Source organism: Haemaphysalis longicornis, unplaced genomic scaffold (assembly GCF_048455015.1).
Source record: "Haemaphysalis longicornis isolate Haplotype H1 unplaced genomic scaffold, Haemaphysalis longicornis Haplotype H1 scaffold_3, whole genome shotgun sequence".
NCBI classification, from domain to species: Eukaryota; Metazoa; Arthropoda; class Arachnida; order Ixodida; family Ixodidae; genus Haemaphysalis; species Haemaphysalis longicornis.
The window spans coordinates 220,358,241-220,385,242 of NW_027526335.1; the positions used below are offsets into that span (position 1 = coordinate 220,358,241).

Genomic DNA, 27,002 nt, shown 5'->3' on the forward strand with positions numbered 1-27,002 from the left:
GTGCCCTCGTGCACCCCGTCCAAGCTACTCGGTAATGACGAAAATGAACAATGTGAGTGCTATTGGAGGTCTACTGCCACGCCTTCGGAGTAGTACCAATTTGAAAAATGGTTAAACTTGAACGGCCACTTCATATTGGCACCTTAAATGTACGAGGCCTTGGTAGTCGGTGAAAACAGTACCAGCTGAATCGCCTGATAAATGAAAAGGAACTAGATATTTTGGCTGTGCAGGAGACCAAAATTGGGAGTGAGGAAGGTACTGATGGCATGGTGCGCCCCTTCGCAAATCTTTTCAGTGTGTGTGTCAGTCACTCGGTCGCTTCATCGGCAGGGGGCTGTATTTTTGTTAAAAACGCCATAGGCATTGAAATTGAAAGTGTCATGTCCAGCGACAATGGCAGGCTAGTTGTTTGTGATTTTTCTTTTTCTGGTGGTAAATTTATAGTAATGTGCATTTACGCTCTTATTGCTGTGAACGAAAGAAATCAGTTTTTTGAAAGTATTTCTAACCATCTGAAGTGTGATAGGAATATCATTCTTTTGGGTGATTTTAATTGCGTGTGCGCACGGGAAGACCGCGTAGGATCGGGGACTTGGAACGATAAGAGTACAGAGACCCTTATTAATATGCTAAATGAGTCTGACGTGTCAGATGTGGCCCACTGCTCGGGTAACACGAGCACGGTGTGCTACACGCACTTTCAAGGAAGCAGCCATGCGCGCCTAGATCGGATATACGTCTCCCTGGAGCTTTTGTCGACGTGCAATAATTATGCAGTCGACCAGGTATCATTTAGTGATCATTGTCTTGTCTCCCTTTTTCTAGGGGGGAAGGGGAAGGGGTGCAAGGAATTTAGTTGAGAGTTGTGGAAATTAAATGCTAAGTTACTAAAGGACAACACTTTCAATAGAACAGTGGAGGAGATTTTCTTTAAGTGCAGAGATGAAGTTGAAATTGGGTGGGATGCAAAATGGGAGCTTTTCAAGCAGGACATAAAAATGAAGGCCATTGAAAGAGCGGTCTGCATTAAAAGAACTGAAAAGGAGGAAGAGGATACCCTCCGTCGCACTCTCAGTCGTATGGTGAAGCAAGAGTGCCAGCTGCCAGGATTGTTCGGCGATGATATCACAACCATCAAAAGCAGGCTTGAGGCGATCGGTCAGGAACGCTACAGGGGGGCAACAATTAGAGCACGTGCAGAAAGGTTGCTGGCAGGGGAGGCGCCCAGGAAGCGCGCTTTAGAAGATGAGATGCGTTATGTGAAGCCCAAAAAAATTGAACAAATAACATGTCAGGGTGTTGCTATGCGCGAGGAGGAACAAATAAAAAGAGAGTTTGTGCGGTTTTACACAGAACTTTTCAGCCCTGCAAGTCCCAAAGTAGATGTTTTTGAGCGAGAGTTTCTTTCACTGTTACCAGTGTTAGATGAAGAGACTAGGCAAATACTCGAAGAACCCATTTGTTTGAAAGAAGTGGAAACAGCAATTGACGAGTTAAAACATGGGAAAGCGCCGGACCCGGATGGTCTGGGTTCCGACTTGTATAGGATGTACAAAAATAAGGTTGCCCCTTTTTTGATTCTTGTTTCGAGGAAGCTTTCAAAAATGGTGCGCTGCCAAAAACTTTCACCCGCACGCACACCATTCTTATTCCAAAATCTGAGGATCCCTTGAAAAGTCAGTCTGTAACAGGATATCGACCCATTACTTTGGCCAACACAGACTATAAAATGTTAATGAAGATTATTGCCAAAAGACTTCAGAGTGTGATCAGTATGATTGTCGGGCCACATCAGACATGTGGCATTAAAGGTCGCAGTATTGTAACAAACATTCACGTAGCGCGAAGTGTCTTGCAGTGCTGTGACATGTTTTTTCGTAAAGTAGCCATGTTACAAGTAGATTTTGAGCAGGCCTTTGATCGCGTCTGTCATGGGATCCTTTTTTCAGTTTTGAAGCATATAAACGTTGGAGATGTTATTTTAAAGGGCGTTAAGATGGCGTATCATGATTGTTTCACGCAGCTGATAATTAACAAAAGTGTTACCGAGTACATTCCAGTGTTGTCATCAGTGAGGCAAGGGTGCCTTGCTTCCCCATTGTTGTTTTGTATTTTTCTAGAACCCTTTTGTTTAAAGATTATCAAGGATAGTTATGTACGAGGTTTTGTGTTGCATGCAAGCGAAGTCAAGCTGCTGACGTATGCTGATGATGTGGCCATATTCTGCACAGACGAACAAAGTGCGAGTAGAGCTGTCATGATAACCAAAGAATTTTGTGACGTCACCCAAAGCTCAGTCAACTGGCACAAGTGTGCCGGGTTTTGGCACGGAACCTGGGAATCAACACCGACTGTATTTGAACGCGTAAACTGGACCACCACGCCTGGGCGGTACCTGGGAGTACCGATGGAGAGTTATTTGGACAGCGATCAGTACTGGCAAGGCGAAACCCAAAAACTGCGTGACAAAGCCACAAAGTGGGGAGGCCGTGCATTGTCCGTCTTTGCAAGGGCCACTGTCTGCAACTTGTTTTTTCTGGCGAAAGTGTGGTTCGTTATGCAAGCTATTAACTGTTCCCGTGTTCATGTGAATAAGTTGCATCGTATTTTTGCTGTCTTTATTTGGAATTCAACATGGGAACGCACGAGCCGAAGTTCTCTTTTTCGAAGAGTGAAGCTGGGAGGGCTCGGGCTATCGCATATATACGTAAGACAAATTGTTAATCGTTTTATGTTCTTCAGGGACTCAAATGACCCTTTCTTGCGATGTTTTTTCCAAGTTGCACTTGCCAATGCTTTACCGCAGTTCATCGTTTCTTCATGCAACGAGGAACGGCCTACAATTAGAGGTGTTGAATCTCCCAAAGGGTATGCGCCACTCAATCACCAACATCGTGTAGATTTTCCCGTGTCAGTAAAGTTGCCATCCCCGCTAAGGGCAGCCATGTTCACGGTCTGCCTTGCGTCGTTCTTCCGTTAACATTTTGGTGCCGTTAAACCCGGGAAGACGACCGCACGCGACGAAGGAGACCACCGACGTCCCCTCCGGCATGAGGTTCTCAGAAACCCTCTCCTTTGACTGCTGTTGACGCTGCTCAGCCCCGCCCTCAACCGGAGGTCAGCATGGCTGGCCCTGACCGCCTAGTGACGACCGACCGAATGCGTGCGATTGAGAAGCTGCGCCGGCAGCAGCGTATCCTTCGCGGCGCTGGTACCCGACTGCTCAAGGCAGCGACGGATCTTTTGGAAATCGCCTCGACGCATCCGCATGAACTTCAAGCGGCCATTGATCTGCTCGAGAGAAATGAAGCGGCACTGTACGAGACTGAAAAGAAAATAATCGAGCTTTTGGACCATGATGAAGTTGAGCGAGAATATTTTGACGCACCGGCGTATCGAGGAAGCATATGTACTGTCCTAAACCACCTGCGCTCGGCCTTGAACTCTCGGAAGGCGCCTGGCAGGAAGGTCACTACTAACGTCACTGCAGGCAAGCCAAATTACCCTCGACCCTTGACCATCGTGTGCAACGCTGTTCGCCCAGCCACCCATGCAGACCATCCTCCTCACTGCGGCTCACACCCGTCAACGTCGGACGTTGCCCTGCCGAAGTTGCAGTCTTCAACGTTCAAGGGTGAGCCACGTGGGTGCAAGGGGATTCTGTGCCGTGTCGAGACGACGGACCACAGCCACCCGAACTTTTCCGATATTGTCAACGTCGGAGCCAGCTCCGATGTAGCGTCGAGCGTCCCAATGGAGGAAGGGGGTGCGGAACACGAGGGTACGCCTGCTGCAGACAACGACCACTCATCTGCTTCCGCCCAACCAGACGACAAAAAAGGCAAGGTAAATGACGTGAAAGAAAGCATAAAGCCACCACAGTACACGTTCGACTATATCTTCGTTACGGGCTTCATGAATCAGGAAGCCTTACCACTTCCTAAAATCCGGCTACCAGCCATCGTCATGTTAGAGCGGGACGCTGCTCCCAGGTTCGAGTCTGGTTCGTTCTGCCTTCCTGAGGTTAGAAAGACTGAGATAACCATTTTGGGTCAATGTACCGAAACGCTGAAGCCTTGTCAAGAAGCAGCAGTAACACATATTGAGATGATACCTTGCACAAAACCAAGTCCGCCATAATCGGAAACAGAAATTAGAGAAAAGCAAACCCCAGGGAGGCGCAAGACTGATTTGGAAACAACGCTCGACTCGCTGTACCACAGCTCCCGCAGCAGCGAGAACCTCAGAATTGGCTGGAAACTCCGTCACTACAATTTTTATAAGCATACGGGACTGGCAACGTTTCATCGAGCTTGGAGCATAGTTCTGTGGTCGAAAGCTTCAGCTTGGCGCCGCTTAGCTGTCGTGAAAGCTGCGAAACGCCGGATGCACCGCTGGAAGCAAAATAGGTGACAGCAATTCAGGGTAGCTTTCGAAGGAATGACCTTATGAAAAGAAAGACACTACACTATGATTGCGGATTAATTCTTCAACCCCACAAGGATTTTCTCGCGCGTGGGAGAGGGAATAGGAGGAGCTGTTTCGACCTGATGAATTTCAGCGTCCTGATTAGCAACGGAGCCATAGCCACCCATTCGTACGCACCGACAAAAGGCGCATTCGTCGTTCGCAGCTGCTGAGCCGCCACAAAAGAAACCACCGTCGTACACAGCGAGGGTCAGGACGAGCTGCGAGATACGCCGAAGGTTGAGAAGCCTGTGAATACTTCGCCACCGTTCAGCTCCGTTGGCCCTATTAGGTTGAACAGCCGTCGCGACGCAGAGCAAACCTTGCACTTCCATGAAGCGCCAAAGAACGATAGCTGGTTTTACTTGAAGACGACGTGTACCGGACCCGCACGTGTAACTTGTGCCGCAGCGCAGAGGTGTTCCAGACGCGTCAAAGCGGCGCCTCCATGGCTACTGCTACGAGAAGCCCATTTGCCGCTCAAGATTTTCGATGGACTGCGGGACAACCTGCGCGAGAATCGTCCCGAGGTGAAAGCACTCAAGCAGCGCTTCGAGAAACTGCATCGACAAACGTGTACGAGACAGAGCCAGCTGGTGAAGCTATTGAACAGCTAGAAAGTTCGGTCTGTGGGACAGCGTTTGTGTGAGGACAAATACGCACGTTGCGGGCGCGGGAGGATGTTGAATCTCCCAAAGGGTATGCGCCACTCAATCACCATCATCGTGTAGATTTTCCCGTGTCAGTAAAGTTGCCATCCCCGCTAAGGGCAGCCATGTCCACGGTCTGCCTTGCGTCGTTCTTCCGTTAACAAGAGGTTATCTGAAAGAAGTAGTTGAGGCAGTTAGATTCCTTTCTGTGCGTTTTTCTTTGGATTATCTCTCAAATGTTTCCAGGAAGGGTTTGAACAAAGATCTGAATGAAGTTCTCTTTCCTGTACCTCTGTACCGAGCACTATACTCTGCAGGCCGAGGACAGGATATGTTGTCCAGGGTGAAAGCTATGGTAATCCCAGCCTCTGTGAAAACCTTCTTTTTTAAATTGCACACCAACACACTTCCTGTAAAACATCGTAAGTAGCGCTAGAGACGGGACACAGAAGAGGAGACACACACGACGGCGCTAACTCGCAACTGACTTTATTAGGCGAAAACACAAATATATACCCAAAAGAAAGAAAGAACACGTGCCCAGGTCAAACCCGAAAATGCAGTTTGATAAACACAAAGGTCACAGGTTTACGATTCGAAAAAAACACACAAGATTACACTGCACATAGTCAACAACCAACCAGCGAAACATCTAAGTTAATGCATTTGACAAGAACAGAAATTCCTTTTCATGAAGTGCTACCGACGCGTGGCTGATACACTTATCCTCGTGCTTTCTTATATAAAAAAAATTCCCCCGCATTTCCCCGAGGGGGAGAATGTGAAAGTGCGAATGCACGGTTGTCGGCCCGCTTGCGGCGCTTGCGCTCGGCCCCCGCAGCCCACCGCCTCGCCGCCTTCTCTTCCATCTCTTCCATCGGGTTTGTAGTATCACGTGTACACCACGCAGTTATCAAGCCGCTATAACGCCGCTGAGTCGCCAACGCACGCCGCTGACGACGTAGTTTGAATGCGTTAAAGATATAAGGCGCGTTACTAACACTGACATCAGCGTCGCGTCCGTGGCTTAGTCGGTAGAGCGTCGCGCTGCGGCCGCAAAGTCCTCGGATCGAAACCTGGCGCCGGATGCTGCTTTTTTTTATATATAGAGAGGAGGACTGCGGACGCCGCCGCCGACGCCGACGCGGCCGCCGCCGCCGGCGGTGGAAGGTTTGGGGTCGCTTATAAAGTGCATTCGCACTTAAAAGCTTCGATTACCTCGCGTGTCAATTGGTGCCTGTGTCGCCATAACACACTGGTGTTTTCAAAAAGTGGACAGCACTGCGCCCGGGTCTTATCTTTGTGGGTCGCGCAATGTCGAGTGATATGTGCATGAGGGTTATTTTTGAGCGAACTCCGGTGTTCCATCAGACGAACATTGATGCATCTGCCTGATTGGCCGATATAAACGTTGTCACATGATAATGGCAATGAGTACACAATTCCTGTCTTGCACGGGACAAAAGGCGAAGCATGCTTAACATTGCGATATCTGTCAGACTTCTGACCGGACAACCTTCTTTCCACCATGTTACACAACTTACCAAGTTTATTCGGAGCGGAAAAAAGGACTCTGACCCCGAAACGCCCGGCAACATTCTTCAAACCATGTGATAAACGGTGGATATATGGAATCCCAGCAGTTTTCATTTTTTCTGCCCCGAGCCCATCTTTTCTAGATTGCGCTGCCGCACCCACTACTTTAATTAACTTCTGGACAGTCTTGTGCATTATGTGCACCGGAAAACCGGAGGCGTCCAGCCTGATAATTTGCGCCTGGAAACTATTTTCAGTTTTATGCAAACAGGACATCAACACCGCAGACCTTAACACAGAAAAGGCTATTCCACTTTTTACCAATCTAGGGAGTATTGCCCTAGATCTGCGAAACCACTTCTAAATTTCAGTTCAGGGCACTCCAAATTGGGTTCGATTCCCCGACGGGGAGTGTTTTCTTTTTCTTTTTCTGGTAAGTAATAGTAGAGAAGAGTTTGGCGATCTCTACAATCTTTCCATTCATCTCTCCGCGTTGGTATAGTGGCCAGTTACCCCGCCTGTCACGCGGGAGACTGGGGTTCGATTCCCCGACGGGGAGTGTTTTCTTTTTCTGGTAAGTAATAGTAGAGTAGAGTTTTGCGATCTCTACGCTCTTTCCGTTCATCTCTCCTCGTTAGTATAGTGGCCAGTAACCCCGCCTGTCGCGCGGGAGACCGGGGTTCGATTCCCCGACGGGGACTGTTTTGTTTTTCTTTTTGTGGTAAGTAATAGTAGAGTAGAGTTTGGCGATTTCTACGCTCTTCCCATCCATCTCTCCTCGTTAGTATAGTGGCCAGTATCCCCGCCTGTCACGCAGGAGACCGGGGTTCGATTCCCCGACGCGGAGTGTTTTCGTTTTCTTTTTCTGGTAAGAAATAGTAGACTAGAGTTGGGCGACCTCTACGCTCTTCCTATTCATCTCTCCTCGTTAGTATAGTGGCCAGTATCCCCGCCTGTCACGCGGGAGACCGGGGTGCGATTCCCTGACGGGGAGTGTTTTATTTCACTTTTTCCTCTAAGTAATAGTAGAGTAGAGTTTGGCGATCTCTACGCTCTTTCCATTCATCTGTCCTCATTAGTATAGTGGCCAGTTACCCCGCCTGTCACGCGGGAGACCGGGGTTCGATTCCCCGATGGGGAGTGTTTTCTTTTTCTTCCTCTGTTAAGTAACAGTAGAGTAGAGTTTGGCGATGTCTACGCTCTTCCCATTCATCTCTCCTCGTTGGTATGGTGGCCAGTATTACCGCCTGTCACGCGGTAGACCGGGGTTCGGTTTCCCGACAGGGAATGTTTTCTTTTTCTTTTTCTGGTAAGTACTAGTAGAGTAGAGTTTGGCGATCTCTACGCTCCTGCCATTCAGCTCTCCTCGTTAGTATAGTCGCCAGTATCCCCGCCTGTCACGCGAGAGATCGGGGTTCGATTCCGCGACGGGGAGTGTTTTGTTTTTCTTTTTCTGGTAAGTAATAGTAGAGAAGAGTTTGGCGATCTCTACGCTCTTGCCATTCATCTCTCCTCGTTAGTATAGTGGCTAGTATCCCCGCCTGTCACGCGGGAGACCGGGGTTCGATTCCCCGACGGGGAGTGTTTTCTTTTTCTTTTTGTGGTAAGTAATAGTAGAGTAGAGTTTGGCGGTGTCTACGCTCTTCCCAACCATCTCTCCTCGTTAGTATAGTGGCCAGTAGCCCCGCCTGTCACGCTGGATACCGTTGTTCGATTCCCCGACGTGGAGTATTTTCGTTTTCTTTTTCTGGTAATTAATAGTAGTGTAGAGTTTGGCGACCTCTACGCTCTTCCTATTCATCTCTCCTCGTTAGTATAGTGGCCAGTATTCCCGCCTGTCACGCGGGAGACCAGGGTTCGATTTCCCAACGGGGAGTGTTTTATTTCACTTTTTCCTCTAAGTAATAGTAGAGTAGAGTTTGGCGATTTCTACGCTCTTTCCATTCATCTGTCCTCATTAGTATAGTGGCCAGTTGCCCCGCCTGTCACGCGGGAGACCGGGGTTCGATTCTCTGACGGGGAGTGTTTTCTTTTTCTTTTTCCGGTAAGTGATAGTAGAGTAGAGGGTGGGGGGACAACATCTTTATTTGCCGGCTAAAAGGTCACGGTGGCTCTCGCTCCCTCGCTAGGAGGGGTTGCCGGCCGCGACTGCTGGCGTGTGATCGCCGCCAGCGCAAACTGCGCGGCGGCTTTCTGTGCGTCCTTGTCTGTCTCGCGCACCGCATGCGGGAGATGGGGCGGTAGTATGTTTGTTTCCGCTTCCGCGTCGTTGCACTCCCACATCATGTGCGTCATGGTCGCCCTCGCGGCCCCGCACACCGCGCACTGCTTCGTGAATAATCGTTCAGGCATGACATGCACGGCCCACACCGGGGTCCACGTCACTCCCACTTGGAGTTGTCGGAGGAGCGCCGCCTCCTGCCGGGTGAGGTCCGGGTGCGGCGCAGGGTAGCGTTTACGTTGCTCCCTGTGCCATTCCAGGACCCCTCCATAGGTTGTAATCGGTGCGGGCTCCTGTTCTTCCACCCCCTCGTCTTCTGCGTTGTCGTTGTCGTTGTCTCTGGGGTCGTTGTTTTCCTTGGCCGCACGAGGTGATGCGGCGCGCGGGCCGACGGGGCGTCCGGTTAGCGCGCTCGCCGCCCTGTCCGCGTCCTCGTTGCGGTTGCGAACGGGTCCCACGCTGCCCATGTGGCCCGGGAACCATCGTATGGTTATCGGCGTCCGCGAGTCCAGGGCTCCGCACACCCTCACAGCGTTCGCACACACTTGGTTCCTTGCGAAATTGGCGATTGCCTCAGTAGAGTTTGCGATCTCTACGCTCTTCCCATTCATCTCTCCTCGTTAGTATAGTGGCTAGTATCCCCGTCTGTCACTCGCGAGACCGGGGTTCGATTCCCTGATGGGGAGTGTCTTCTTTTACTTTTTCCTGTAAGTAATAGTAGAGTAGAGTGTGGCGATCTCTACGGTTTTCCCATTCATCTGTCCTCGTTAGTATAGTGGCCAGTATCCCCGCTGCCACGCGGGAGACCGGGGTTCCATTCCCCGATGGGGAGTGTTTTCTTTTACTTTTTCCTGTAAGTAATAGTAGAGTAGAATTTGGCGACCTCTACGCTCTTCCCATTCATCTCTCCTCGTTAGTAAAGTGCATTCTGCTTCCGGCCGCGCTAGTGTGCGGACGCGGGATGATTGGCTCCTCAGGAGCGGTGAATGCGGCCATGTCTGGCCGCGGAAACAGGTTTTTTGGCCAGGAATCCGGAGATTACCCCGTCAGTTTGCCAATGCTGCCAACAGGTCGGTGTGTTTTAAACACCATTTTTCTTCATGCGGACGTTCGTGCGAGGCCTTATGGCGTCGAAGATTTCAGGGACACTTTGGCTCGTTTGGAACTGCTCCCCGAGGTGCTTGCCTTGGGGGCGTATCAAATGAACCACGTATGGGCCCTGACATTCAGGGACGAAAGCGGCGTGAAGCGCATGCTCGCGGCCACCGACGTGAAGGTGAAGGAGCGCCGGTGCCTCGTCATCGATCCGGCGAACCAGGATGTGCGGTTGAAACTGCACTGGATTCTGTACAACGTGCCGGACGACGAGGTGCGAGCGGCGCTGCTTCCTTACGGGCGTGTTGTCGACATCGGACGCGAGAGGTGGCGTGTCAAGGGCATGAATGAGAAAGGTTCGACGACGCGGTCGGTGACCCTCAGGCTCAACGCCGGCGTGAGGCTCGACGACCTGCCGCACGAGCTCCGGGTTCGCGGGCGGCCAGGCGCTCGTGGTCGTTCCAGGCCGGGCCCCGCAGTGCCTTCGCTGCTCGGGGACGGGCCATATGAGGCGCGACTGCAAGGTGCCGCGCTGCACTGTCTGCCGCCGCTTCGGTCACGAAGCGACGCAGTGCGTGCGGACGTATGCACATGTCACCGGACCTGTCGGAGACGCGGACGCGGCCGAAAACCGTATGGACGAGGAGGAGGCTGCGGCAGCCGGCGGAGGTGGTGCGTCCGCACCCGGGGACCCTTTGGCGGAACCAGGCGTGGAGGACGTAAATGCTGCGCCCGCGGAGCAGCAATCGACCTCCCAGAACGACCCTACGCCAGTGGCACCCGCGCTGGACGCGAAAAGTGAGGAGTGTGTTGGGGCGGGTTCGACGAACACCGCCTTAACTCGTGAAGTGCGTGACGCCGGCGACGGCGACGGAGACGACCCGGAAGCCACCGTCAAGCGGCCGCGTAAGGAGGACGACAATCGTGAGGACTCTGGTGACTCCGGCAACGTCAAGGCAAGTGTGGGAGGGGTTATGCTGAGGCGTCCAAGCTTCAAGCCAAAGCCCAACACCACGCCTTATGACAGAGGACATGCAACGGGGAAGCCACCGTAAGCGAAACGTTTGCTGTTTTTTTTGGGGAGAGGTCTTCGAGTGAGCGTTACGGCACGGACAACACTTTTTCTTTTTTTGAGGGATAGAAAAGGGGGCGGGGCCAGTGTTTCTGTAGCGCGTGTGTAACAATGTGCGACGTGCCTTCATCTTCCATTGATGCGGTGTTCATATCATCTGCGTTGTGCCACCCTTAATGTACGCGGTCTTTCTGAGCGCAAACGTCAAAGTCAATTGTACAGACTCATCAGCGAAAGGCAGTTAGACGTCGTGGCCTTTCAGGAGACTAAAGTAGAGACCGAGCAAAGCAGGGAAAGGATGGTGGGGGTGTTCAATTCCAGTTATGAAGTCTGTGTCAGCCATGCCGTTGGTTTATCGGCTGGGTGTCTCATTTTAATACGTCGGAGCAGCGGCGCAGTAGTGCAAAACGTGATGTCCAGTTTGTCTGGGCGCTTTGTTATTTGTGATTTTATTTTAGCCTCAAAAGAATGGCGTATTGTTTGCGTGTACGCGCCGACAAAAGCCGATGAAAGGAAAGTGTTTTTCGAAGAATTGCGGGCGTGGCTTGGCACAGAAGGGGTTGTCGTATTAATGGGTGATTTTAATTGTGTGTGCTCGGCTCGCGATAAATCTACTTGTACTCCTTATCGCTACGGAAGCACGATTGCACTGACTGGTATCGCGGCAGATTTTGGTTTGGAAGACGTGGGGGATGCGTTGGAATGTAAGACGCAGATCCAATTCACCCACTTTCAAGGCACGAGCCACGCAAGATTAGACCGAGCTTATGTGTCGTTAGAACTTCTGCCGGAGTGCTCGGAGTATAGTGTTACACCCGTGTCGTTCAGCGACCATTGCCTAGTGTCGTTCTTGATTGGAAAGCGCAAAGATAAAAAGTCGTTCAACTGGGACTTGTGGAAAATGAACAGCTTATTGTTGAAGGATGAAGAATTTGTAAAACAAGTGACGAAAAAGATTAGGAACCTTGAACAGGATACATGTGACTGTGCCTCTAAGTGGGAGAACTTCAAAGCAGAAATTAAGATGTCAGCATTGGAAAGGTCAGCTGCCTTAAATTATGAGAAAAGAAAAAAGGAAGGCCTGCTTAGAGCAAACCTGGAGACGCTTTCTGCACTAGAGTGCAAGTCACCTGGACTGTTCAAGGAAGACATTAAAACTTTGAAACATCAGATAGAGGCTATAGAACAAGAAAAATATCATGGCGCGATAGTGCGAGCTCGTGCGGAAAAGTTCATGTTAGGGGAAGCCCCTACAAAGAGAGCGCTTAGCTCTGAAAAGAGATACGCAACCCGCAACTCTATCGCGGAAATAGAGTATAAAGGGCAGGTTCTCGATGAACAACAAGCAATTAGCAATGCTTTTTGTGAGTTTTATGATGGTTTGTTCTCGTGTCAACCTGTAGACTTAGAACGATTTAAGGACAATTTTTTAAATTTCTTGTCGAAGATAGATGAAGAGGTAAAAGAACATTTAGAATTACCAATTACAGTAGAAGAAGTTAGGAAGGCTATCGACGAATTAAGTCCTGGAAAGTCTCCAGGCCCTGACGGGTTGTGCACTGCGTTCTACAAAGCTTTCCGCAATCACCTAAGTCCAATGTTATGTGACCTGTACACAGAAGCGTACACACTAGGAAGATTTCCACCCTCGTTCTCACAATCGCACACTGTTCTCATACCCAAAACAGATGTAAAAGAAGAGCTCAGAAAAGTTACTGCGTATAGGCCGATATCTTTAACGAATGTAGATTATAAAATATTAATGAAAGTCTTAGCAAGGAGGTTACAGAGTGTGATAATAGACATAGTAGGCGAACACCAAACATGTGGAATAAAAGGAAGGTCTATAACTAGTAATATACACATAGCACGGAGCATTCTCTAGTGTTGTGACAACATGGATGAGGTTGTAGCCATGCTACAAATAGACCTTGAGAAGGCCTTTGATAAGGTCTCTCATGAGCTACTCTATACTATTTTGGAAAACATAAACCTAGGAAAAGTAATAACGGAGGGCGTAAGAATGGCGTATAAGGGGTGTTCAACAAGGCTGGTAATAAATAAGTCAGTGAGCCGTCAAATAACTGTTACGCATTCAGTGGGGAAGGATGCCCGCTGTCCCCTTTGCTCTTTTGTTTGTACATCGAGTCGTTTTGTGCTAGCATAATAAACAGCAATAATATTCATGGTTTCCAGTTGCAGGCATGCGAGGTGCGTGTATTGGCATACGCGGACGATATCGCTTTATTTTGTCGAGACAGAAAAAGTATTAGCAATGCAGTTGCGTTGCTTAAGACATTTTGTGAGTATACTGGGAGCTCTGTAAATTGGAGCAAGTGCATGGGATTCTGGCACGGCAATTGGGACGTAACCCCTAGTATCTTTGAAGGTATGAACTGGCAGGTTGTGCCGGTCAAATACTTAGGCGTGCCACTTGAAAACTACAGAGATAGCGACCCGTACTGGCGAAGCCAGACGACTGCGATGCGTGATAAAGCGGAAAAGTGGGAAGGGAAGGGGCGTGCGCTGTCGATGTTTGCGCGCGCAACGGTGTGCAACATATTTTTGTTCGCGAAACTTTGGTACGTTTTGCAAGTGATCCACTGTTCTCGCGCTAATGTTCAGCGGCTGCATCGCGTTTGTGCTGTTTTTGTTTGGGGCTCGTCCTGGGAAAGGACGAGTAGGACGAATCTTTTTCGAAGAGTACGCGAAGGCGGTTTATCGCTCTCGCATCTTTTTTTGAGACAAGTGGTGAATCGTTTTTATTTCTTGCGCGAGGTAAAGGACCCCTTCCTGCGCACTGTTATTCAAATCAGGTTAGGCAGGCTATTGCCCCAATTTATTGTTACGTCATGTCAAAGCTACAATGGAGGAGTACACGGGTATTTAAAAGAAGTTGTTCAAGCGACACAATTTCTTTGTGTACGGTTCTCTATGGAGTACTTGAGTGCCGTGTCGAAGAAAAAGCTGTATAAAGACCTTGCTGAAATCTGTTTTCCTGTTCCTTTATACCGATCCATGTTTCCGGTGGGCCCCGGGCAGAACGTTTTGAAACGTGTAAAAGCTATGGCCATTCCCCCGGGTGTTAAAACATTTTTCTTTAAACTGCACTGTGGAGTGTTACCAGTTAAAACATGGATGTTAGAAAAGGGTCTGTTTGTGCCATGGGGTGTGGACTGTTCCTTGTGTAAAAAGCCCGAGACGCTGGAACATGTTTTTTTGGATTGTTGGGATGGGGTGTTTTTGTGGGACGTTCTTCAGCGAACATTAAAAAAGGAGTTTCCGTTGAGCCCTTATGGCATCCGGTTTTTGGCAGTGCAAAACGATAATGGAGTGCCTTACGACCTAGTGATGTTGCTCGTTCTCCACGGAATATGGAGGTCTCGAATGGCGTTTCGGCACTGTGACGTAGACGGAAGGCCAGCAAGGCAGTATTTCTGTGAGAGTGCCCAACGTATTGTAGAAATGTAGAAGAGTCAGAACTGTACTCCTGAATGGTTGCATGAATTTGAAAAGGTATTGTCTATGCCCCGTTTTTAGTTATGTAGCGCTGGCTGGAGTGAAGTCAGCGATTTTATCATATGTACCGTAGTTTCTGGATTTTGTTTGAAACCGGCAATAAAGAAAAAAAAATCCTCGTTAGTAAAGTGGCCAGTATCCCCGCCTGTCACGCGGGATACTGGGGTTCGATTCCCCGACGGCCAGTGTTTCCTTTTGCTTTTTCCTGTAAGTAATAGTAGAGTAGAGTTTGGCCATCTCTACGCTCTTTCCACCCATCTCTCGTCGTTAGTATAGTGGCCAGTTGCCCCGCCTGTCGCGCGAGAGACTGGGGTTCGATTCCCCGACGGGGAGTGTTTTTTTTTCTTTTTGTGGTATGTAATAGTAGAGTAGAGTTTGGCGATCTCTACGCTCTTCCCATCCATCTCTCCTCGTTAGTATAGTGGCCAGTAACCCCGCCTGCCACGTGGGATATCGGGGTTCGATTCCCTGACGGGGAGTGTTTTACTTCACTTTTTCCTGTCAGTAATAGTAGAGTAGAGTTTGGCGATCTCTACGCTCTTTCCATTCATCTCTCCTCGTTAGTATGGTGGCCGGTTACCCCGCCTGTGACGCGGGAGACTGGGGTTCGATTCCCCGACGGGGAGTGTTTCCTTTTTCTTTTTCAGGTAAGTATTACTAGAGTAGAGTTTGGCGATCTCTACGCTCTGCCAATTCATCTTTCCTCGGTAGTATAGTGGCCAGTATCCCCGTCTGTCACGCGGGAGGCCGGGGTTCGATTCCCCGACCGGGAGTGCTTTCTTTTACTTTTTCCTGTAAGTAATAGTAGAGTAGAGTTTGGCGACCTCTACGCTCTTCCCATTCATCTCTCCTCCTTAGTATAGTGGCGAGTGTCCCCGCTTTTCACGCGGGAGACCGGGGTTCGATTCCCCCACGGGGAGTGTTTTCTTTTTCCTGTAAGTAATAGTACAGTAGAGTTTGGCGATCTCTACGCTGTTCCCATTCATCTCTTCTCGGTGGTATAGTGGCCAGTTTCCCCTCCTGTCTCGCGGGAGACCGGGGTTCGATTCCCCGACGGGGAGTGTTTCGTTTTTCTTTTTCCGGTAAGTAATAGTAGAGTAGAGGGGGGGAGGAACGACATCTTTATTTGCCGGATAAAAGGTCACGGTGGCTCTCGCTAGGAGGGGGGTGCCGGCCGCGACTGCTGGCGTGTGATCGCCGCCAGCGCAAACTGCGCGGCGGCTTTCTGTGCGTGCTTGTCTGTCTCGCGCACCGCACGCGCGAGATGGGGCGGTAGTATGTTCGTTTCCGCTTCCGCGTCGTTGCACTCCCACATCATGTGGGTCATGGTCGCCCTCGCGGCCCCGCACACCGCGCACTGGTCCGTGATTAATCGTTCGGGCGTGACATGCACGGCCCACACCGGGGTCTACGTCGCTCCCACTTGGAGTTGTCGGAGGAGCGCCGCCTCCTGCCGGGTGAGGTCCCAGTGCGGCGCAGGGTCGCGTTTACGTTGCTCCCTGTAACATTCCAGGACCCCTCCATACGTTGTAATCGGTGCGGGCTCCTGTTCTTCCACCCCCTCGTCTTCTGCGTTGTCGTTGTCGTTGTCTCTGGCGTCGTTGTTTTCCTTGGCCGCACGAGGTGACGCGGCGCGCGGGCCGACGGGGGGTCCGGTTAGAGCCCTCGCCGCCCTGTCCGCGACCTCGTTGCGGGCCGAACGGGTCCTACGCTGCCCATGTGGGCCGGGAACAATCGTAAGGTTATCGGAGTCCGCGAGTCCAGGGCTCCGCACACCCTCACTGCGTTCGCACACACTTGGTTCCTTGCGAAATTGGCGATTGCTTCAGTAGAGTTTGGCGATCTCTACGCTCTTCCCATTCATCTCTCCTCGTTGGTATAGTGGCCAGGAGCCCCGCCTGTCACGCTGGAGACCGGGGTTCGATTCCCCGACGGGGAGTGTTTTCTTTTACTTTTTCCTTTAAGTAATAGTAGAGTAGAGTTTGGCGATCTCTATGGTCTTCCCATTCATCTCTCCTTGTTAGTATAGTGCCCAGTGTCCCCGCCTGTCACGCGGGAGCCCGGGGTTCTATTCCCCGATGGGGAGTTTTTTCTTTTACTTTTTTTGGCGACCTCTCCGCTCTCCCATTCATCTCTCCTCGTTAGTATAGTGGCCAGTAACTCTGCCTGTCACGCGGGAGACCGGGGTTGGATTCCCCGACGGGGAGTGTTTTCTTTTACTTTTTCCTGTAAGAAATAGTAGAGTAGAGTTTGGCGACCTCTACGCTCTTACCATTCATCTCTCCTCGGTCCAGAACTGAAAGATTCTTTGATAGTTATCCATCTCGCCGGTGTCTTAGTGATGAGCACCAATCCGCACTTGCAAAGGAGATAATTGAAATTTACTATAACGGTGTTAGGTATACTGAAGCTAAAGAAATAGTCAGTGCTTTCCACACACATTACAGCACGTTATTTGGGTGGTCCAGAATTACTCAGCAATTAAAGTTCCATTCCCTCATTGACTTACTTCCCAGGCTTACAGAGGACGAGTGCATGATGGTGTCAGGGCCTATTACACTGGAGGAAGTTAAGGATGCTATCTCCGCGCTTAAGACTAACAAGACCCCAGGGCCAGATGGCCTTGTTGGGGAGTTCTATCAAAAGTTTTCCGGTATCCTTGCTCCAGTTCTCTTGGACGTATTTACGGCTGCCTATGATCATAATATCTTGCCGCCAACCTTTTATTCAGGACACACGGTGGTAATCCCCAAAACTGCGGATGCAGAAAAACTAAGGTATGTTGAGGGTTACCGACCAATCTCCCTCTGCAACGTTGACTACAAAATTTTTGCAACAATTTTATCTAGGTGCCTTCAATTTGTAATCACTAGTATAGTGGAATCCCACCAAACTTGCGGTATTCGGGGCAGGAGTATTCACACAAATATTCATATCGCTCGTTCTGTCTTGGAGTGCGTGTCCGATTCGGTAGATCAGGTGGCCCTTATACAAATTGACCTTGCAAAAGCGTTTGATCGGGTTTCTCATGATTTCTTATTCGCACTTCTGGCAGCAGTCAACTTAGGTGATGTGTTATATAAGGGCATCAAGCTGTGCTATGATCGGTGCAGTACACAGCTTATCGTCAATGGTATTCTGTCTGAGCCGATTGCGATCAAGTCGTCTGTCAGACAAGGTTGCCCCCTGTCACCATTGCTGTTTGCATTGTACCTCGAGCCTCTTTGTCTCAGCATTCAGCAGAGTCAAAGAGTAAAAGGTTTTTGCTTGCAATCGTGCGAAGTTAAGGTGCTTGCTTATGCAGATGATATAGCGTATTTTTGTGCTGACAAAAGGAGTGTCAAGGAAGCCCTTACAGTGACTAAGCAGTTCTGCGATGTGTCTGGAGCGGATGTTAATATGGAAAAACTAAGGGATTTTGGATCGGACAATGGGGAACAAAACCATCTACATTCGCTGGTATTATTTGGGATAGCGCCCAACTTCAGTACCTCGGCGTGCCGTTACATCAAATACGGAACACAGGGCCTCATTGGTCATCAGCGCTCACGCAAGTTAAGCGCGCATCGCAGGCATGGAATGGGCGAGACCTCTCTGTGTTTGCACGTGCAAGAGTGTGTAACGTCTTTCTTGCCACAAAGCTCCTTTATGTGCTTCAAGTGCTTCACTGTGCGCGAGCAAAAGTACAGGCCCTACATAGAGTTTTTGCAACATTTGTGTGGGGCTCTCAATGGGAACCTATGCGTAGGGACAACTTGTTTCTTCCTTTAAAGGCAGGGGGTGTTGGGCTCATGCATTTGTTTGTGCACCAACTTGTGTCTCGTTTTTTCTTCTACAAATTGGTTGATCACCCACTTTTACCTACTGTACTTCAGCAGCGCATAAGTTTCCATTTGCCTTTTTTGCTTGTATGTACGGGCGAGGTCAATACGAAGCCTCCATGGGGATTTCTCAAAGAGGTCGTGGAGTCATTTAACTTTCTTACCGCGCGGTTTTCCTTGGAATATCTGTTCAGCATGTCAAGGAAAACTATGACGAACACTTTTATTGAAAGCCTATTCCCGGTGCCTGTTTATCGCCAGCCTTACTTAGGCCACCAGAAAAGCAATGTTTTAAAACGCGTAATGAGCATGTGTATCCCGCCAAATGCAAAAACATTTTTCTTCAAGCTTCATTCTTCCACACTCCCAGTTAAGACATGGCTGCGCGAAAAAGGAATGTCTATTCCTTGGTCGGACAATTGTCGCCTCTGTAATCAACCAGAGACAATTGATCATTGTTTTGTGTTGTGCCGTGACGCTGTGTTCTTCTGGGACGTTTTGCAGCGGACACTAAAAAAGGACATCGACATCACCCCGTACACCATTCACTTCCTGCCATTTGAAGATGTTAATCGGGTGCCATATGACGTTTTCGTTCTCCTGGGATTGTTTAGCTTGTGGAAGTGCCGCATGACTGATAGGCATGCGGAACCCCCTAGGCCGAGCAAGTGCATTTTTCGGGAACAGGCGGCGTTGGTGCGGAGCGTTTATGCGGCGCAGAGTGATCCACCAGAGTGGCTGCCTCTTTTGGATGCGTGCGTTTGCTTGCCTGAGTTTTGATCTCTGTTCGACTGTCTGTTAGTGCTTAAATTGTGTGTTAAGTGTCTCGTCTTTTGAAGTTTTCTAACATTTCCATGCATTAAAGAAAAAAAAAAAACTCCTCGTTAGTATAGTGGCTAGTATCCCCGCCTGTCACGCGGGTGACCGGGGTTCGATTCCCCGACGGGGAGTGTTTTCTTTTTCCGGTAAATAATAGTAGAGTAGAGTTTGGCGACCTCTACGCTCTTCCCATTCATCTCTCCTCGTTAGTATAGTGGCCGGTTACCCCGCCTGTCACGCGGGAGACCGGGGTTCGATTCCCCGATGGGCAGTCAGCGTTGGTTCTACTCAAAAACTAGCCATTGATCGCACTTACGGTGGAGTGGCTAAAGGGGTGCGAGTGGGGAGTGCTAAGCACTGCCGGGTATAACCAGCAGTGCTTATAGCAGCCCCCTTGGTAGAGAGAGGGGGTGTCACCTGTGCTTCTTCAAATTGTAAACTGGGCATCGAAAACGTGAATACGACTGTCGCGGCTCTCGGAAAACCAGCCTATTCAAAATTTCCCCCTCTTACAATGGAAGACAAGGAGGAATGTCTGCGGTGTCCATGATATGCGCGACATGAAGAGTTAATTGCAGGTGGGGCGACTGAAAGGAAAGACAGCGATTCTTGGAGAGGGGCGCCTTCCGTGTGGCCGCGCGCGGAAGAATGCAGCCATCGAGCGTGTTCCTCGATGGGCGCAACAGGCGCCAACGACCCTGGTCATTATGTCCTCAGCGGCTCTTCGGGTGGCTTTTTGTTGTGCACTACCGAGGTTGTGTGAGCTCACGCCGAATGTATCGCTCTTTGTTGCATCAATGCGGTGACTCTTTGGAAAAGGTGATGGCCGCTATGTCTGTAAGATTTCCACGGGAAATTGAACATAATATTACTGAAAAAGAAATCTGGGAAGGTTAAAACTTACAGACGGAGAAGTGGAGGGGGATGATGGGGGGGGGGGGGGAGAGGGGAGGGGAGAATAATAAAATGAAATGAAAGTAAGCATGTACAGCTAAAACGGAGGTTGGTTTGACCGAACAGAATTGGTGGTATTTGTATACGCACAACCAGTGCGCGCTTGATCAGCATTGAGGAGCTGCCGCTGTTTTTTAATATCACTGCGGCTCGAACCGGCGCAGACCGTGACAGCAACAGCTTGTCGCCACTCTTCTAATCAATCTGATCACGAAAAAGAAGCTCCACAATCGAGAAATTAGATGTTAGTGTGTTGAAAATTGTGCTAGGAGTTGTTATCAGCGCTGAATTTAAAAGTGGCGTTCAGATATTTGCCGCGATGGTAAGCCTACGCTGACCGGCAGCGGAGGTTCGGCGCTCCGACCCAGCACTGCCGGCACGACGGTGCGGCGAGCGGCCAAAAGATGGCGCCACCTTCGCGCTAAAATCAAAACAGGCCGCGGCAGATGTCTTGGTCACCTATCGCTGAAACGGAAATTATTGCCAAAATAAACCTTCATATGCGAAAAAGGGGATGATAGTGTGGTGAAAAGTTGTGTAAGAAATGGTCATTCGCAGTTGTACAGATACCAGCGATCAAATAGTCGCCACGATACTAAGTTCCCAACACCCAAGGTGACCCGTGCAACCCCGAGCTCGCTGGCTTGGGCGACAGTTCTTGCGGCCGCCGGCGCGCACGAACTCAGTCCACGTTTAGCGCTGCATGTCGTCGCGTGGAAAATAATGCATCTTGGCGTCATCGTCGATTTGCTCGGACAGGCTTCCACGAGCAGTACTTCGCATACCGCGAGCTTGCCATAGCACAACTTGGGCGAGCTCGGCGACGCGCACCGCCGCGGTGCCCGTCGACATCGGGCAGTTTTCGGCACCAGTGCCGAACACCATGCGCCGGCAACGAACTGAAGAGCAAAGACGTCGAACACGCAACGTTTACAAGCATTGCTCACACAGCTACGCCCACGTCTCCTGCCCAAACGAATACCACCGACAACAGCAGCGCAGGATATGGTTTCCGGTTCTGAAAACGACTATATGACGTCACCCTGAACCGGCCAGACACGCAGGCCAATGTTTCGTCACGCCGAAAGCGATTGCGCTAGTGCTGCCGATTTGTGGAAGCTCGCGGCCTGGACAATCAAAATGATTTTAGATGTGATTCCGGCCTCGGATCACTGCAAAAATTTCTGTGAGGCATCTGTACAAACTAGTGAAGCCAATAATATCATTTTCTAGGTGTCAAAATTTGGTGTCAGTACTCCTTTAACTAAACAAATCCTTAGGCGGCAACTACTTTTTTGCGAAAAAACAGCCTACTGCTGCAGCGTACTGCAGTAGGAATTGTTTGCTTTTTCCACACAGACGCAGCCAGCCCCTGGATGGAGCCTCTTCCTAAGTGTGCTATCCATAGCCTCTCTTGCACAGCAGCAGCAATGGAGTGTAAATAAAAAAAAAATATGTAACCATGCAAAATGAAATAAAATTTTATTTGAAATTTCACTTTTCCTAGTTATTTTAAAAATGCTTTAAAATATATCGTATCCCGTATACGGGGATAACAGAAACAATACTCAACGATATACATTCCACACGTTTGGCAAAACGTCACTGTAACGTTCCTGGTCCACATTCTGAAAAGGTTTTGAAATGTTAAAAGATCGTTTCAAGTGTGTTTTCTGCAACGCTAGGTAAATGTACATACAACATAATTAATATGTTGTCGAAATACTTCCTCACAGTTCCAATAATGTTTGACGAAATATTACTGTAACATTTTTAGTTGTTCTTAAAATGTTTTCTAGCGTGTTTCTGCAGTGTTAGATAAACGTAACTCCAAAAGTATTTATTTGTTGTAGGAATGCTCTCTTACTGTTCGCATGACGTTTGGCGAAAATTGATGTAACGTTTTCAATTGTTTTTAAACGTTTTTTGAACGTTATTAGATTGTTTGCTGCAACGTTAGGGAAATGTAACGCTAACATTAATAACATGTTGTAAAAATGTTTTGTAGACGTTTAAATAATGTTTGCCAAAATATTATTGTAACGTTTTTGACAACAGTAGTTAAACATTTCGAAAAAATGACATTAAGAACATTGCTCTAACGTTAACACCAAACAAAAAAATTACGTTCTTCTAATGTTTTGGTGCTACTTGGGAAAGACTTGATCGATGTGACAATACCGGTGCCTCTGTACCGATCCTTACACTGTGCAGGCCCAGGACAAGATGTCTTAAAAAGAGTTAAAAAAATGCCAGTGTGGTCATCAACAAAATCCTTTTTCTTCCAACTTCGCAGCGGCACCTTGCCAGTCAAACCTTGGCTACAAGAAAAAGGGTTGTTTGTCCCCTGGGGCATCGACTGCATTATCTGCCGTAAACCAGAGACTATTGAACTCATATTTCTTGGCTGCAGTGACGCATTTTTCCACTGGGACATCCTCCAGCGAACTTTAAAGAAAGATCTACCGATAACTCCTTACGGCATACGGTTTCTGCCGACAGAAAATGACGAAGGCGTGCCCCACGACATGTTTATTCTCCTCAGCCTGCACAGTCTGTGGAAAACGCGTATGGCAGTTCGTCACGCCGACGCCAATGCACGTCCGGCGAGGGAATACTTTAAAGAAAGCATCGCATTTATAAGAGATGTTTACAACTCCCAGAAGGAGCCACCCTTGTGGATGAGTGTATTGAACGAAATGGTAGCCCTTAAGCAGTTTTAACCCACACGCACTTGCCTGAGCTTGGCCAGTGCTTTTAAGCTTGTGTTGTGCAAAGGTTGTATTGCATGTTCTGTACCAAGCCGGTAATAAAGAAAAAAAAACTCCTCGTCAGTATAATGGCCAGTATCCCCGCCTGTCACGCGGGAGACCGGGGTTCGATTCCCCGACGGGGAGTGTTTTCTTTTTCCGGTAAATAATAGTAGAGTAGAGTTTGGCGACCTCTACGCTCTTCCCATTCATCTCTCCTCGTTAGTATAGTCTCAAACGAAAAACTAGGTTACAGTAATTTTATAACATTCGCCACCTTTGCGATAAACACAAGTTTAAAATCTCTTCAGTTGAACACGGTCATCAAGCATTGGTAACCATTCAGGTGGTTCGCTTAGCGCTTTGTATACCTCACGTATGTTGACCATACTCTCAATGAAATACTCTCTGGCGGGCCGCGCATTGGGATCGGCACGCCTGTCAGCCATCCTTGTGCGCCACAAGCTGTGCATGCTGATCAACATAAACATGTCGAATGGCACGCCCCCTGTATCACACACAGACAGAAAACGGATCCCGAAAGGGTTTATGGGCAGGTCCTTCTTAACAGTGCGCTGTAGGATGTCCCAGTGAAATCTCGCATCTGAGCAGTCTAGAAAAATGTGGTCAATAGTTTCCGGCTTTAAGCATATGCGACAGTTAATGTTCCAATGTATGTCTAATCCTTTCTCGTGGAGCCATGGCTTTACAGGAAGCGTGCCACTGTGGAGCTGAAAAAAGAAACTTTTAACGGAGGCGCGCACGGGCATTCTCTTTACCCTCTGGAGCAGATCGCCTTCCCTTCCCACTGCATACATAGACCTGTATAGGGGAATGGGTAACATAACATCAATGAGGTCCTTATATAACTTTTTGCGTGGTACGTTGCTCAAGTACTCAATCGAAAATCTCACTTTCAATAATTTGAACGCCCATACAACTTCGCGCAGGAAACCACATAGACTCGTTCGTCTACCCCCAAAAGAGGACACAACAAATTCAGGTATGTGATCACAAAGGCGCACTTGAATGACAGTACGTAGAAAGGGATTATTCTGATCCCTTAAGAAACAAAACCTGGACAAAATCTGCTTCAGAAACAAGTGGCAGAGCCCCAAGCCTCCTTTTCGAACCGCGCGGAACAGGTTCGAGCGGCTGGTCCGCTCCCAAGTCGATCCCCAAATAAAAACCGGAAACACTCGGTGTAGCTTCTGAACAGAAACTCTCGTCATGGACAGCACCTGAAGGACGTAGAACACTTTGGCTACAAGAAATAAGTTGCACACAGTAGCTCGTGCAAACATCGACAAATCCTTCCCACCCCACCGGGTTGTCTGAACTCTTGCGCGTTCTGTTTCCAGCGTCCAAAATTCGGTAGGCTGCCTGTAGTTATTGAGTGGTACGCCCAAGTATTTGGCCGGAGTTAACGTCCACTGCATATTTTCAAAAACCTCAGGCGTGTCTTCCCACTCCCCGTGCCAGAAACCTAGTTACTTTTTCCAGCTTATAGCACTACCCGTATGTTTACAAAACTTTCCAGCTTCTTTTACTGCCTCTCGAACACTTTCTTTGTCGCTGCAGACTATGGCTATATCATCCGCATATGCCAATACTTTTACTTCGCTCTCAAAGAACTTATAACCACTTATTTTTCCACTGTTCTTAATCTTTAAACAAAACGGTTCCAAGTAGATGGCAAACAACAGAGCACTCAAAGGGCAGCCTTGCTTAACCGACGAAAGCCTCCCAGGACAGCTTGGAATCGTAGCAATCACTAGCCGAGGCCTACGCAGTGGATGAACGCCCTCCGCGTCCCCGCAGACGCTCAAATTAAAGCTTACCTCACTCATTTAGAGCTTGCCTCACTCATGCCTGTATCGTAAAAAGCGTGTTCGCAACAGGCCAAGGGTCTGTTGATTCTGGCCTGTGCCCACTGCCCGCAAGCAGTCGGTGCTTATGGCAACAGCACGCCAACGCGAACTCGCTAGCGCGCCAGTGTCAGCCTGCGCGCGTTCTGTGAACTAGTTCGTGGAGCAATGAACGTTGCGGCCCAAAAAAATGTGAACTCAGCACAGAAAACATCGGCGGAGAACGAAAAAGTTAACTTATATATATAAAAAAAATGTACCCGCGGATATTCGAACTCTTGACTTGCAAAACACTCGCAATGACTTACCTAGCGCTCTAGACCACTCGACCACGTGCGAGCTTTTTTTTATTAAACAATAACTTTATTTACACACAAATATACACATCTGCCGAGTGTTACACATTATTCAGGAGCAGCTCTGACAGTGGATGTGTTGGTTACATGTTTGGGGGGTAAGATGACAACGAACGTGAAACCAGGAGAAGAAAAAAAGGGCAAAGAGACACGAAAAAAAAAGAGAAGGACAATGAGAAAAGCAACACAGGCTCTACAAAAACAAAGGCTGAAGGAATTGTGTGCGTCCTATTGGCTGGCGCTATCTCTGTTGTACCTCAAAGGAGGACCTGGTCAACGTAGATACGCTGGCCCGTTAAACGCTCCAGCTCCCCCCCCCCCTTTTTTTTATGAATGGCTTAGACGTTTGCCTGCCTGCGCCTTTCCTCATTTGTTTTGTAGCGCTTCAGCGCATGGCTGCCTCGGGCGAGCTTCCTTCGCAGTTCCAGGTCGCAGTCAGATAGATGTGCCCAATGCGCTAACCGTACATTGGACTTCCCGCAGAAAGTGTCGCCATGCGGGTTGTGGGTGGAGGGCGCACTCCACTGCATCAACCCTCGCTTTCCAGAGGGAGTGAAGTCCGATGGCTAGGACACAATCACGGATAGCGGGGTGCTCGATCTGTGTCCATGCACAGGAACTTGAGGCCCGGCCAAGTGACGTTCCACGGTGTTCTGAAGCACGATTGTATTTCGTGCCAGAAATACATCGCCGTGTTGCAGTCAAGGAATGTATGTTCTGCGGTTTCCGGTTTGTCACACAGGAGGCACCGGGCGCCCCATCCCCAGGGGAGGAAGAAGCCCCGCTCCTGCTGACGCGCCATGACTGGCAACACTGCCGCGTGGAAACGAAAAAAATTTCCCCGCATTTCCCCGACGGGAAGAATGTGAAAGTGCGAATGCACGAGTTGAATTTGCACGGTTCGGTAATGTTCGCGAAAGAGAGATCACACACACACACACAACTACAAAGAAAGAAAGATGCATTTATTCACAGCCACCTATTTGTGTTGTCGTTGTACTTGATTGCTAGAGCGGATCTCAGCTTTGAAATTTCGTGTCAGTACTCCTTTAAGCGGGTGCATTAGCCCTTCTCACGCCCGATTCCTGGCCAATCCCCCACGTGGGTATGTGCCATGCACAGACACCTATTTGTGTTGTCGTTGTACTTGATTGCTAGAGCGGATCTCAGCTTTGAAATTTCGTGTCAGTACTCCTTTAAGCGGGTGCATTAGCCCTTCTCACGCCCGATTCCTGGCCAATCCCCCACGTGGGTATGTGCCATGTCAGCGGCCAGGCAGCGCGCGCCCATCTCCCCCCGTTGCCAAAGAAGACGAGGAGATTCCTGGCCAATCCCCCACGTGGGTATGTGCCATGTCAGCGGCCAGGCAGCTCGCGCCCATCTCCCCCCGTTGCCAAGGAAGACGAGGAGCGCGCGCACCCGCAGCTGTTGCTATGTGGACGGACGGCGGTCGCCGGAATTCAGGGTCGCTTATAAAGTGCATTCGCACTTAAAAAAAAATCTTTTGTGCCGATTGGGATGGAGGATTGCCTGACTCGCTTGAGCACATCTCCTCCACCCTGAGGGACCGGTGACTGACGGTACAGGGGTGGTGGCAGTGTCTGAGCAACTAGGTCCCAGTATAATTTTCGCGGCTTCACAGCGAGCAGGTATTCCCAAGAAAATATTCATTATAAGACGTTATAACGATGTTATTAACAGCGGAGCTGTTTAGCAGATCGCAAGTTTGATTAAAAAAGAATGAATGAAGCGAGCGGCGCGATATTGCACTGCTTCGATAGCGTTGATGAGATAAACTTGGTAAGGGCTCCAGATGGGTGATGCGTATTCAAGTTTCGACCGGATTAGCGACTGGTAGGCCACAAGACGCA

The 27,002-nt window shown here is 49.3% G+C and overlaps 1 protein-coding gene and 2 non-coding genes across 3 annotated transcripts in view; all 3 read left to right on the forward strand.

Moving 5' to 3' along the window:
- Positions 1–8,166: 8,166 nt before the first annotated feature.
- Trnad-guc (transfer RNA aspartic acid (anticodon GUC)) lies at positions 8,167–8,238 on the forward strand. Its single transcript has one exon. It is a non-coding gene; the product is annotated as a tRNA-Asp (tRNA).
- A 1,573-nt stretch (positions 8,239–9,811) lies between these two features.
- LOC144175717 (uncharacterized) overlaps positions 9,812–27,002 on the forward strand; it is a 29,938-nt gene continuing 12,747 nt past the window's right edge. The window contains exon 1 of the mRNA XM_077704754.1: positions 9,812–10,367. Within this exon, the coding sequence (XP_077560880.1) occupies positions 9,839–10,367 (529 nt within the window). The 5' untranslated portion in view covers positions 9,812–9,838. The remainder of the gene's footprint in view (positions 10,368–27,002) is intronic.
- Trnad-guc (transfer RNA aspartic acid (anticodon GUC)) lies at positions 19,263–19,334 on the forward strand. Its single transcript has one exon. It is a non-coding gene; the product is annotated as a tRNA-Asp (tRNA).